At 41.9% G+C, this 14,603-nt stretch overlaps 1 protein-coding gene across 4 annotated transcripts in view; it reads right to left on the bottom strand.

Annotated features, from left to right (window-relative positions):
• TMEM63C (transmembrane protein 63C) overlaps window positions 1-14,603 on the bottom strand; it is a 50,224-nt gene that overhangs the window by 5,456 nt on the left and 30,165 nt on the right. For all 4 annotated transcript variants that reach the window (XM_072116803.1, XM_072116800.1, XM_072116801.1 and 1 more), the window contains 6 exons: window positions 10,480-10,622; window positions 10,348-10,399; window positions 10,164-10,272; window positions 9,796-9,869; window positions 8,999-9,079; window positions 6,876-6,996 (listed from right to left, as the gene is read on the bottom strand). In XM_072116803.1, the coding sequence (XP_071972904.1) occupies window positions 6,876-6,996; window positions 8,999-9,079; window positions 9,796-9,869; window positions 10,164-10,272; window positions 10,348-10,399; window positions 10,480-10,622 (580 nt within the window). The remainder of the gene's footprint in view (window positions 1-6,875; window positions 6,997-8,998; window positions 9,080-9,795; window positions 9,870-10,163; window positions 10,273-10,347; window positions 10,400-10,479; window positions 10,623-14,603) is intronic.

A 14,603-nucleotide genomic window follows, 5' to 3' on the forward strand; every position in this document is an offset into this window, starting at 1 on the left:
AAACCCTAACTCGGCTTATACTCGAGTCAACTAAAAAAATAAAGTCAAAACTCACCTTTCTGACATCATAGGTCCTCTTCTGTCTGAGACAGTCTGAGACAGAAGAGGACCTATGGGGGACGTCGGAAAGATGAGTACAGTGTTATTTTTTTTCCTACTACAGGGGCTGGGCAGGCTGTATGCTACAGGGGCTGGCAGACTATATACTGGGAGGCTGTAACCAATGCATTTCCCACCCTCGGCTTATACTCGAGTCAATAGGTTTTCCCAGTTTTTTGTGTTGAAATTAGGGGTTTCGGCTTATACTCGAGTATATACGGTATATACAAATGGGTCATTAAAATAGAAGAAAATGCTACTGGCCCTTTAATCAGTCCACTGATTTCCTCTGTGCGGAGCAGACACAGGACAGAAGATGGCCGCTGGTCACACGTCCACATCACATGTCCTGCACCTGCCTGGGCAGGTCATGTGATCACCACTATGTTTGGCTGTAGTTGATTGGATGCAGTGCATACAGTATAACCAGTGTTGTAATGTGCAGTGATGGCAGTTACACATCATTACTATGGTAACAGAAAAGGACAGTCTGTTACATCATCACTGGAAGCAGAACATAAGAGGGAGGAGGAGTTACTGAAGACTAAAGGGTCATGGGACTTGTAGTTTCCAGTGGCGGCCATCTTGGTGATAAATTTGCCTACTTTAGTCCATGACATGTTGTGAATCATAAAATCAAACTATGTAAGCTCCATTTTGTGATTAATGACATAATCACAACATGATCCATGGGGTCCCCTGAAATGAAGAGGATTTGTAGAAAAATGGTAGCAATTTCTATCCATTTTGCTGAATATTTCTGAATTAAACCAGCAAGCCTACACTTCAGTTGTTTCATTTCAAATCCAATGTAGTGGCATGTGGATCCCAATGCTGAAGAATGTCATTGTCCAAATATTTCTGGACCTAACTATAAGTATGTTCTGATCTGTAATACATCTGTACAAGTTTCCAGAGTAGAAAACCCTCTAGAAATGTAGCTTCTTGGAGGCGTGGCCTGGCTTCCTGCATGAGCGGCCGCACTTAGAAGGAGCTCCGCTGGTTGGCCAGTTTTTCCCTATTATCCTGCTGAAATCCTGCCGCAACCATACCTTATCCGAAGCCTAGAAGACCCTCCCGGACGGGTGTCGGCAAAATGAGCAAGTCTAGAAGCTCTAGTGCTGTGGAAAAGCTCAAAGAATACGCGGACCGGGCCAAGATGGCGCAGGCACCTCGTGCTCTGAGCGTGAGGCTGGAGATGACACTGCAGCTGCTGCAGACCCGGAGCCGGAGTTAACATTGAAAGAAATGTCGGAGCAGTTATTATCAGCAATACAGCAGTCTACCACCTCACTTACCACCAAGATCGAGGAAATCCGAGTAGACGTGAGTCTTATACGGCACGACATGCAGAAATTACGGGATCGGGTGAACGACACCGAGCAACGCATATCCCAGGTAGAAGATGACACAGCTCCTGTCCCTGCGCAAATAGCCAACCTAGAAAGAGCAGCGCAGTTATGGTCGCAAAAGGCTGACGATTTGGAAAATCGCCTCCGGCACAATAACGTGCGCATACTGGGCCTACCAGAGCGAGCGGAGGGTGCCGACCCTATAAGCTTCATGGAAGCCTGGATACGTGACATGCTGCCAAATGCTGAACTGTCCACCATATTCGCCATAGAGCGAGCACACAGGGTACCAGCGAAACCACCGATTCCAGGGGCCCCTCCGTGTCCCATGTTAGCGAGAGTATTATGCAGCAAGGACCGGGACGCCATCCTGAAAGCTGCAAGACAAGCTGGCAATATCTCCTACCAGAACACCACTGTTACCATATTTCCAGATTTCTCAGCTGCACTGCAAAAATCTAGAGCCTCGTTCCTGGGTGTGAAGAAGCGCCTTCGAGATCTGCAAATTCCGTACTCCATGGCCTTTCCGGCTTAGAGTTGTATATGCAGACAAAGTGACATTCTTTGCTTCACCATCGGATGCAGATGAGTGGTTGAATAGAATCCGCAGGCCAACGCGCTAGAATGACAACTACGCTGCGATGCGCAAGCCCAACAGAAGGACTTTATTTATCCTCGACAGATGATGAAGGAGGATGAGTATACCTACCTGGATTTTGGACGCTAAAATCCTTTCACTATGTTATTCTCTGTGTAAACTATACAATAGAGGATCCTGTTGTCTTTACATTAGAGTATTCCCTCATACACCCCATTGTTTACCCAGCCCAGGGTTACTGATATGAAGCAATATCGGAATCATCTTTAGAATGTGGCAGACATAAAACAAACACCCAGCATACAAATTATGGTTATGGTATATATACTATGTTTCATAGATTTAGTTAGTTAGAGGGGGAAGAACTGACCTGACAGGCGGAGAAAGTATTGCGGGATAAACACCTTCTACCGCGAACTACCCCGTATTAGTGCTATCTTGCCTAACGGCAGTATTAGAATGCTGCGGGCAGTGTCAGTGACCAGCCGCAGATTTCTCTACTTGTTTTTCTTATTTTAGAATTTGTTGTTTTTCTGTAATTTTCTCAAATTATTTCATTTACTGACATGCCTAGTTACAAGTGATGGGATGGCATTTAATGTTCTTACATGGAATGTAAGAGGTCTGGGAGAGGTGGGAAAACGAAATTTAGTTTTTGACCTAATTAGAAACCATAACAGCTCTATAATATGTCTCCAGGAGACACATATGACCCCTGACACAACCAGGTGCCTTAGCAAAGCATGGATACAATGGTCAGCACACTCTACCCATACCTCGCATTCTCGTGGCGTGTCTCTATTGGTGCATAGATCTGTTAGATGGGAACCCTGTTTAGTTAAAAGGGATCCAAATGGGCGATATGTGTTTGTGCATGCTTATATAAATTGCTCTCAGTATGTTATATTGGGTATATATAAACCTCCCACTGAAAACTTACAGGTACTACATGAAGCTGCGGTATTTGCTTCACAATTCCCACACGCTATAATACTATGCCTAGGAGATTTCAACTCGCTGCATGATGTCTGCCTAGATAGACATACTCCCAATGTAGTTGACTACGCCCCCTCTTCTTCACCTACGCAACTAGCTCAATTCCTATCTGAAATGGGATGGTTAGATTTATGGAGACAGCGTCACCCAACAACCCATGAGTACACATGTCACAACATAGGGCGAAATTCACTGTCCCGCATAGATTATTTATGTGGCAATATAAAAGCAGCAACCTTGTTGTACTCCATATCTCACTTGCCAGATCATTCCCCAATCCTCGCTGAATTTAGAGAACAGAACACTCAAACTGGGTTTAGAAACCGTAAAATACACGCCTTTTGGCTCACAACATTGCCCATTACAGACCGCACCCCAGCCTTGATTAGCTAGTAATGATATGAGTGAAGGCTATGCTTCCTATTGGGAGTCCCTCAAAATATATATTAGAGGGTACCTACAGTCAGCTGTCACAAACGTAAAAAGGGAAGCTAGACTGGAGGAAAATAGGTTAAAAGATTTATGTGCCTTTCTGGAAGCCTCTTATATTGCACAACCCACTGAGGCAAATAAACAATCTTGGCTGCATACAGGTAGACTATACCTACAGTATCTATACGAGAAAGATAAGAGATGTTCATTCTTTAATAAACAAAAATATTATGAGCTAGGAAATCAATCTAGCAGTCTCCTGGCTCATCTAATTCACCAAAACTCAACCTCCCCGTGTGTTCTCCAAATTAAAACCCCTGCAGGTAACTTGCTCTCCTCTAACGCTGAGATATTAGAGGCTTTTGCGAACTTTTATTCAAGTTTGTATATATCAAGGAGTTCGTGCTCTGAGGCAGAGATTGTCAGGTATCTGAATGATATAGAGTTCCCCATCCTATCCCAAGAACAGCGTGACTTATTAGATGCTAAAATTACCCTAGAGGAACTACAGGAAGCCCTTGCGGAAATGGCCAAAGGCAAAGCGTCTGGCCCAGACGGCCTACCACTTGAAATGTGGATAAAATACCAGGAAGACTTGCTACCTACTATGCTAGCTCTATTACAAACAGCATTTGATAACAATACCCTTCCAGACTCCTTTTATGATGCCACTATCGTGGTTATACTTAAGCCACATAAAGATCCTACAGATTGCTGTTCATATAGACCCATTTCTCTTTTGAATATGGACTATAAAATCCTTACTAAAGTCCTAGCAACCCGCCTAAATAAGGTAGTGACTTCCCTAGTACATAGCGACCAATCTGGTTTTATCCCCGGCAGGAGCACCTCAGATAACTTGAGGAGAGCCCAAATAATATCTCAAGTGGGTTATACTAGACAAGAAGACTGGGCCTTGGTCTCCTTGGATGCGGCCAAGGCCTTTGATTCTGTTGAGTGGAACTATCTGCAAGCAGTCCTGGCCAAGTTTGGGTTTGGAACGGGCTTTAGAAAATGGGTCTCTCTGTTGTATCGTTTCCCTAGGGCCCGAATTGCCATTAATAACAACTTATCAGACCTATTCCCACTAGCCCGGGGCACTCGCCAGGGTTGCCCTCTTTCGCCCCTCCTTTTTGCTCTAGCCATGGAGCCACTGGCGATAAAACTTCGCACGGATGAGATATATATAGGAGTGCCGCATGGGGAGGGACAAGATCGTCTCAGTTTGTACGCGGACGACCTTCTCCTATTCATTTCACACCCAGATTCTTCTTTACCCAGAGCTATAGAATTGATAGATACATTCGGGGGGTTCTCAGGCCTACGTATAAATTGGGGTAAATCATGCCCTATGTTCCTAAATAATGAGAGAGTAGAGGAATCTCCGCCTCAGATCCACGAACTTGCAGTGGTAGACAAATTTAAATATTTGGGCATCATAATCACTAGACAACCCTCATTGGCCTTGGAGGTCAATGTTAACCCGCTACTGGGCCTTTTTCGTGATAAATTTAAAGTCTGGTCGTCATTGCCACTCTCTGTTGCAGGCAGGATAAATCTGGTAAAAATGGTAATTTTGCCTAAAGCACTATATGTGCTTCAACATGTATTCTATCCAATCCCTAAGGTATTCTTTAAAAATTTAGACTCCATGATCATCCCTTTCATATGGGGCTCATCGCATTCCAAACTTCAATATGCCAAACTACAACGTCCTAAATCACTTGGGGGTATGGCGCTACCGAACATATTCATATATTATCTAGCAGGTAAGCTTAAATACCTCACTGTATGGTTATCCCCTGGACCCCCCCCACTCCCGGAGCATAGATTAGCTGAATATTTAGATATTAAATGCCTCTGGTCTATATTACATGATGGAACAGGGCGCATGAAAGAATTGCTACCAATACATAAAGTAGCCAGAGTGGTTTGGAAGGAAGCGAAAGCATTTGCCCTTTTAATGAGATCCCCGTGGAAACCCCTCTGTGGTACAATAACGGTTTGCCCCAATTACAACAACTACCTGATGCGGATATGTGGCACACCTTAGGCCTACGCAAGATAGGAGATCTTTTTAGAGAGAATGAATTTGTATCATACACCCAATTGGAGTCCCAATTTCAACTACAGCGCTCACATTTCTACAAATTCCTTCAACTGAGACATGCTTTTCAATCCCAATTCCCGGAGCCCAGACCAGCTGTGTCATCATATCCTTTGATAGGGATTGTGAAATCTCAGGGACCTGGAGGAATAATATCCACAATCTATTCCTATCTTATTAATGCTAAGGTGCAAGGAACACCCCTGAAAGCCATAGCCTCATGGTCTACACTCATTCCTGAATTAGATGAGGAAATAGTGTCAGAAATGTTGGAGTCACACCTGTACGTATCCCCATCTGAGAACAATAAATTGACTCAATTATATATTGTCCACCAAAGCTATCTGACGCCCCTTCGCTTATATAAAATGGGGAGGCTAACGTCCCCGTCCTGTCTAAGATGCTCCACTGCTCCGGCAGATTTTTGGCATATGATTTGGACATGTAGCTATATTTCATCGTTCTGGACAGATGTTATTGAAACCCTTTCTAAAGTGCTTGGTAAACCACTGCCTTTTACCCCATTAATATGCCTATTCGGTATCCTAGACGAGGAAACTTGGTCCCACTACGAGCAAATTGTAATTGGGGAAACCTGTTTCATGGCTAGAAAAGCTATTGCTCTGCGCTGGATGGGAGATAGACCTCCCTCTTGCGCACAATGGAAAAAACTGGTTAACCAAATTATTCCCTACAATAAAATTGTGTACAAAAATAGGGGACGCCCAGAGAAATTTAACAAAGTATGGGCCGCGTGGTGTGACTCCTCTCTGACAGCATATACTGTGAATGAAATGCAACAAAATCTTAGATAGGATGTGTAGTCCAAATGTGGATATTGATGTGCCCTGGAGGACCGTACTAAATACCAACTAGACAATCTAAACCCGCACCCACCCAGACCAATACGCAAGAGGAAACAATCACAAGGGCATGTTAGTTTATTTGGCCAATCTTTATTGGTTAGGTTTCTTTTCTTTTTTACGGTTAATGTGTACCAATGTCCTGTACAGTCTCAAATATCCATATCTTTAGATATTGTAAACTTGCGCATGAACATTGTTGTATAATTCACCATTTGTGACTTGCATAGTATATGTGAATATATGTATGTACATAACATGACGATGTTCTAACAATTTACTGTATTAATCTGTACAGCTATGCATATTTTTCATTAAACAGTTTCAAAAAAAATAAATGTAGCTTCTTGATCCCAGTAAAGCGTATAGCCACCAGCACTCTGGATATAGGAAAATGAAGGGTCACAAGGGACGCAGTGCTATCTTACCTTCTGGAAACCACAACAGTCACAGGGGCAAATGCGAGCACAAGGATGGGTTTTAATCATGATTCTTCCTTCTTTCTGAGATCTTCCAGCAAAGTACAGCCGACCTTTCATAGCTTGCCGTCTAAGAGAAATAAAACATCATTATCTGCTGAGGTGAGGGTAGACAGGAGGGTCCTGTCCTGTATTTTGTTCAATTGTCAGGATACAATGCATATAAAACATCTCCACAAAGAGCAATATAAAAGGACTGACAGATAACGGCAATGGTTTACAGTATAGTAATGGGTATTTCATTTAGACACTAGTGCAAATATTAACACCAATTATCTTTGCAATATATATTTGCTTCTACTGGGAGAAATGATCTACAATAACACCTGAGTGTCCTTCTACTCGGACTTCTCTGCTTCTCAAAGACAAGGGCCAAGTACACTATGCAATGTTGGTCTAAATTGAAGATTGTGAATGGTCCTACCCCCACACTCTTTACCTCCCTCTGGAGAGGCCTGCAGCTGCCACACATATTGGGTACACATTGATAGTTACCCTGACCCCATCGGGTGGGATGCCTTAAAGGCCACTATTAGAAGGACATTTATAAGGCAGCGGGGCAAACATGCCTTTAGAGGCAGAGAGTCCATTCTGGAGGCGTGGGAAGCTAAGCAAAATGTATATGGGGGGGGGGGGTGCTCCTGGTGTTGGTGAAGGAACGTAAACGAAAGCAACAACCTAAATAGTGGAAAGCTCCTGGCCCATCTCACTTGAGCTGAATACTCTTGTACATAGATGCCATCAGTGGTATCTGCTCATGTTGTGGTGTTTTTGGATTTAATGGCTTTTATTGTCCTCTGTGCAAGTCTGAATGCTTGTTCCCTACTCAGTATTTCATCATCCCCTTGTGGCATTGGAGTAAGATCATGGAGGATGATTTTGAACAGGTTATCTAGTCCCTGACGGCTGGTAAGTCAGGGAGACCTCACTGGGAAAGGAACAAGGGCATAGTTGTCACCCTCTTAAATCTTGGTTGTTCGATCTTTACTTTGTTGTAATTTATTCTGAGACAATGGTCCTCCACTATCCATGGTATTCAGATAGGACTGTTGTTTGAGCAGGTGTCGCTGTATGCAGATGATGCTCCTGTGTACTTGGTGGATGATGGTCTTTCCCTGGCTTCCCTACTCAAACTGGTTGAGGTTTATGGATGAACTTATCAATGTCTGATTTGTTCCCAGTTTCCCAGATACAGGCGGTCCCCTACTTAAGAACACTCGACTTACAGACGACCCCTAGTTACAAACGGACCACTGGATATTAGCAATTTACTGCACTTTAGTTCTAGGCTACAATAAACAGCTATTACAGCTATTAAAGGAGTCTGCAATGAAGCTTTATTGTTAATCCTGGTTCTTATGACAACCCAACATTTTTAAAATTCAATTGTCACAGAAACCACAAAAATTCTGGCTGGGGCTACAATTATAAAATATACAGTTCCGACTTACATACAAACTCAACTTAAGAACAAAGCTACAGACCCTATCTTGTACGTAACCCTGGGACTGCCTGTACTTGCCTTCAGGTGGTTACACAGTTTAGACACTTCTGGTCTCCCTTAATTTGAACCCACTGATAGCACCAACTGAGGGCCTTGCATAACCCCAGCTGTCTCTCTTGGGTAGGATAAACTTATTCAGAATGATTTATTACCCCAAGTTTTTGTCCTTTCATATTACTTACACCCTAAAAAAATGGACGGCCTTTTTTATAGTTAGGGAGGTACTCCCAGGTTTAGTCTTCTGCTTCTACCTATCCTGGAATATATAAATGTATTTTTCACAGTCAGGTTGCACACATAAAGGTATGGTTCCACAGATCTCCAGGCCAATTCTCCAGGTAGGGTCCCTATCATAGTAAGTAATTAAAGACACCACAGGGATTTTTCTGTTATTCTTTAAACCATCAGTGTTTGTGTAAAATCTTTCTATCATTGTGTGTAACTAATGTTCCATATGTTAATCGGAAGCAGCACCAATATTAGATAGGTTGCCTTCTTTTTTTATCCGATAATGGGAGTTGACATATAAGCTATGTGGTCACCAGTGCATGGCTAGGTCTCCACTTACCTTTCTGTGTCCAATTTCATTAGTCTGCGGACATCATAACTAAATTGGACATCAGTGACAGTGCAGCTGGGATACGCTTCACTAAAACACAAAACAGCATGGGTGACACAACTATAAAAGGAAATACCACAAATGTCACATACTGTCCATACAGTACTGTCCTTAATGTACTCAGATGTAGGCCCCTCAAACAGTGGATACCCCAATCCCTATACCGCTACAATATAGCAATCCTCTGTCCATAAAACCTTTTACATAGGGACCCTAATGTCCTCTGGTTTCCTAGTATATACCATTTATAAGCCCCCTGGAGCAAATAGCCTTAGATGGAGGTTTCCAAATCCTACACCACCCAGATATGGGTATTCAATGTGTCTAAATCTCCTCTTCCCTGTCAGTTTGCCCCTTAGAAAGAGGACTTCTGTCCATGCACTTCACTGGGTGGAGACGTTTATACAAATGCTTATTGACAAGGGAGGTCTTCATAAACCTTGTTGAGTGGAGGTGTATGCAAGCCTCCACCCAATGAGTTCTATGAAGACCATCTTGGCCATACGCCCTTTAGGTGGAGACCTCATGCATAAGTCCCTTTGATGGACATACATTGTCCATACTCCCCTCAAAACGAGGCTTCCTCTGTTCATAGCCCCCTCAAAAAGAGGTTGCTGCTCTCCATACTCCATCTATAAGAGGTCTCTGAAAATAAGCCATGTCAGTCAGACTGCTGCTCACCCTGTTCATGCACCCATCAGGTGCAGGTACTATCATGAATTAGATCATGTGAAAGTTACACTCACTGGAAATGTTTGGTGATAAGTGAGGGGTCAGAGATCTCTTGAGGAATATGCGTCACCATGAGGGTACGAACCACCTGGAAATTTAAATATAGGAAGTAGATGAGATGATTCCCATAGATGAAGGACATCACACAGGGCAGTGAAGAGGCATTCCCTGGGAGGCTAGTCTCACAGGGATATAAATACACCATCCATGGATAAGTTCTGTTGGTGCTTTGTATCCTGGCATGACTGTGAGAATGAGTGTTGGCTATGAGGACCACGGTCAGAATACTGTGTATGTGTGGAATAAGGGGAGGAGGTTATTTTGTGTACGGTAGGCGGTAAGATTGTTTGTGTGGGAGAATTCCAATTTGCAGCAATATCACCTTATCATCCTCTCTGTAATGTAATGAGGCTGTGTGATGTCGCATACACAGAACAGTCAGCAGGAAGTAAAGCAGTGCAAATACACTATGCAGCCATAGGAAACGATCCCTGAAGGACAGAAACACAACGGTCAGTGACAGTACTGTTATGCACCCCTTACTTTCCCGTGGTTCCTTCACTCACTGCGTGGGAACGTTGACGATTGTAGTGCGTCCGAATTGGGCTGGACTGTCGCCTGAAGGCAAAGATGAACCAGGTTATAATTAAGGGGCTCTAAAAAAATGGGGACTAAAAGATGGGTAACAAGCTACTCACCCAACAAATCTCCAGAAAAGTTCACTGGTAAGATGATGGATACTGACAATACACAAACAAGAAGCATCAGAACCAGCAGATGACGCTGATAGGACAAATATGTTATGGCATCCACCCCACATTTACTCTGGATTTCCTCATCCCTGTAATGACAATAACAATAAACCTCAGTGAAACTTTACACAAGTCTATAATACTACAACCATGCTTATATATAACCTCATTCAACCATCATTACTCCTGCTATAAGATTATCAAACTAACAACAGAATCTTCTCCCAACTCCTATCCACCTGCTGTAACTCCCATCATTATTATATTACCTCCTCCTACCTGCTGTAACTCCCAACATCATTATTATATTACCTCCTTCTACCTGCTGTAACTCCCATCATCATTATATTACCTCCTCCTACCTGCTGTAACTCTTATCATCATTATTATATTACCTCCTTCCACCTGCTGTAACTCTTATCATCATTATTATATTACCTCCTTCTACCTGCTGTAACTCCCATCATCATTATTATATTACCTCCTCCTACCTGCTGTAACTCCCATCAGCATTATTATATTACCTCCTCCTACCTGCTGTAACTACCTTCATCATTATTATATTACCTCCTTCTACCTGCTGTAACTCCCATCATCATTATTATATTACCTCCTTCTACCTGCTGTAACTCCCATCATCATTATTATATTACCTCCTTCTACCTGCTGTAACTCCCATCATCATTATTATATTACCTCCTCCTACCTGCTGTAACTCCCATCATTATTATATTACCCCCTCCTACCTGCTGTAACTCCCATCATCATTATTATATTACCTCCTCCTACCTGCTGTAAATCCCATCATCATTATTATATTACCTCCTCCTACCTGCTGTAACTCTTATCATCATTATTATATTACCTCCTTCCACCTGCTGTAACTCCCATCATCATTATTATATTACCTCCTTCTACCTGCTGTAACTCCCATCATTATTATATTACCTCCTCCTACCTGCTGTAACTCCCATCATCATTATTATATTACCTCCTCCTACCTGCTGTAAATCCAATCATCATTATATTACCTCCTCCTACCTGCTGTAACTCTTATCATCATTATTATATTACCTCCTTCCACCTGCTGTAACTCCCATCATTATTATATTACCTCCTCCTACCTGCTGTAACTCCCATCATCATTATTATATTACCTCCTTCTACCTGCTGTAACTCCCATCATCATTATTATATTACCTCCTCCTACCTGCTGTAACTCCCATCATCATTATTATATTACCTCCTCCTACCTGCTGTAACTCCCATCATCATTATTATATTACCTCCTCCTACCTGCTGTAACTCCCATCATCATTATTATATTACCTCCTCCTACGTGCTGTAACTCCCATCATCATTATTATATTACCTCCTCCTACCTGCTGTAACTCCCATCATCATTATTATATTACCTCCTTCTACCTGCTGTAACTCCCATCATTATTATATTACCTCCTTCTACCTGCTGTAACTCCCATCATCATTATTATATTACCTCCTTCTACCTGCTGTAACTCCCATCATCATTATTATATTACCTCCTTCTACCTGCTGTAACTCCCATCATCATTATTATATTACCTCCTCCTACCTGCTGTAACTCCCATCATCATTATTATATTACCTCCTCCTACCTGCTGTAACTCCCATCATCATTATTATATTACCTCCTCCTACCTGCTGTAACTCCCAACATTATTATATTACCTCCTTCTACCTGTTGTAACTCCCATCATCATTATTATATTACCTCCTTCTACCTGCTGTAACTCCCATCATCATTATTATATTACCTCCTCCTACCTGCTGTAACTCCCATCATCATTATTATATTACCTCCTCCTACCTGCTGTAACTCCCATCATCATTATTATATTACCTCCTTCTACCTGCTGTAACTCTTATCATCATTATTATATTACCTCCTTCTACCTGCTGTAACTCCCATCATCATTATTATATTACCTCCTTCTACCTGCTGTAACTCCCATCATCATTATTATATTACCTCCTCCTACCTGCTGTAACTCCCATCATTATTATATTACCTCCTCCTACCTGCTGTAACTCCCATCATTATTATATTACCTCCTCCTACCTGCTGTAACTCCCATCATCATTATTATATTACCTCCTCCTACCTGCTGTAACTCCCATCATCATTATTATATTACCTCCTTCTACCTGCTGTAACTCCCATCATCATTATTATATTACCTCCTCCTACCTGCTGTAACTCCCATCATCATTATTATATTACCTCCTCCTACCTGCTGTAACTCCCATCATCATTATTATATTACCTCCTCCTACCTGCTGTAACTCCCAACATTATTATATTACCTCCTTCTACCTGTTGTAACTCCCATCATCATTATTATATTACCTCCTTCTACCTGCTGTAACTCCCATCATCATTATTATATTACCTCCTTCTACCTGCTGTAACTCCCATCATCATTATTATATTACCTCCTCCTACCTGCTGTAACTCCCATCATCATTATTATATTACCTCCTCCTACCTGCTGTAACTCCCATCATCATTATTATATTACCTCCTTCTACCTGCTGTAACTCTTATCATCATTATTATATTACCTCCTTCTACCTGCTGTAACTCCCATCATCATTATTATATTACCTCCTTCTACCTGCTGTAACTCCCATCATCATTATTATATTACCTCCTCCTACCTGCTGTAACTCCCATCATTATTATATTACCTCCTCCTACCTGCTGTAACTCCCATCATTATTATATTACCTCCTCCTACCTGCTGTAACTCCCATCATCATTATTATATTACCTCCTCCTACCTGCTGTAACTCCCATCATCATTATTATATTACCCCCTCCTACCTGCTGTAACTCCCATCATCATTATTATATTACCTCCTTCTACCTGCTGTAACTCCCATCATCATTATTATATTACCTCCTCCTACCTGCTGTAACTCCCATCATCATTATTATATTACCTCCTCCTACCTGCTGTAACTCCCATCATCATTATTATATTACCTCCTTCTACCTGCTGTAACTCCCATCATCATTATTATATTACCTCCTTCTACGTGCTGTAACTCCCATCATCATTATTATATTACCTCCTCCTACCTGCTGTAACTCCCATCATCATTATTATATTACCTCCTCCTACCTGCTGTAACTCCCATCATTATTATATTACCTCCTCCTACCTGCTGTAACTCCCATCATCATTATTATATTACCTCCTTCTGCCTGCTGTAACCCTTATCATCATTATTATTAACCTCCTCCTACCTGCTGTAACTCCCATCATCATTATTATATTACCTCCTTCTACCTGCTGTAACTCCCATCATCATTATTATATTACCTCCTTCTACGTGCTGTAACTCCCATCATCATTATTATATTACCTCCTCCTACCTGCTGTAACTCCCATCATCATTATTATATTACCTCCTTCTGCCTGCTGTAACTCCCATCATCATTATTATATTACCTCCTCCTACCTGCTGTAACTCCCATCATCATTATTATATTACCTCCTCCTACCTGCTGTAACTCCCATCATCATTATTATATTACCTCCTCCTACCTGCTGTAACTCCCATCATCATTATTATATTACCTCCTCCTACCTGCTGTAACTCCCATCATCATTATTATATTACCTCCTCCTACCTGCTGTAACTCCCATCATCATTATTATATTACCTCCTCCTACCTGCTGTAACTCCCATCATCATTATTATATTACCTCCTCCTACCTGCTGTAACTCCCATCATTATTATATTACCTCCTTCTACCTGCTGTAACTCCCATCATCATTATTATATTACCTCCTCCTACCTGCTGTAACTCCCATCATTATTATATTACCTCCTTCTACCTGCTGTAACTCCCATCATCATTATTATATTACCTCCTTCTACCTGCTGTAACTCCCATCATCATTATTATATTACCTCCTCTTACCTGCTGTAACTCCCATCATCATTATTATATTACCTCCTTCTACCTGCTGTAACTCCCATCATCATTATTATATTACCTCCTCCTACCTGCTGTAAC

This window comes from Engystomops pustulosus, chromosome 7 (genome assembly GCF_040894005.1).
Source record: "Engystomops pustulosus chromosome 7, aEngPut4.maternal, whole genome shotgun sequence".
NCBI classification, from domain to species: Eukaryota; Metazoa; Chordata; class Amphibia; order Anura; family Leptodactylidae; genus Engystomops; species Engystomops pustulosus.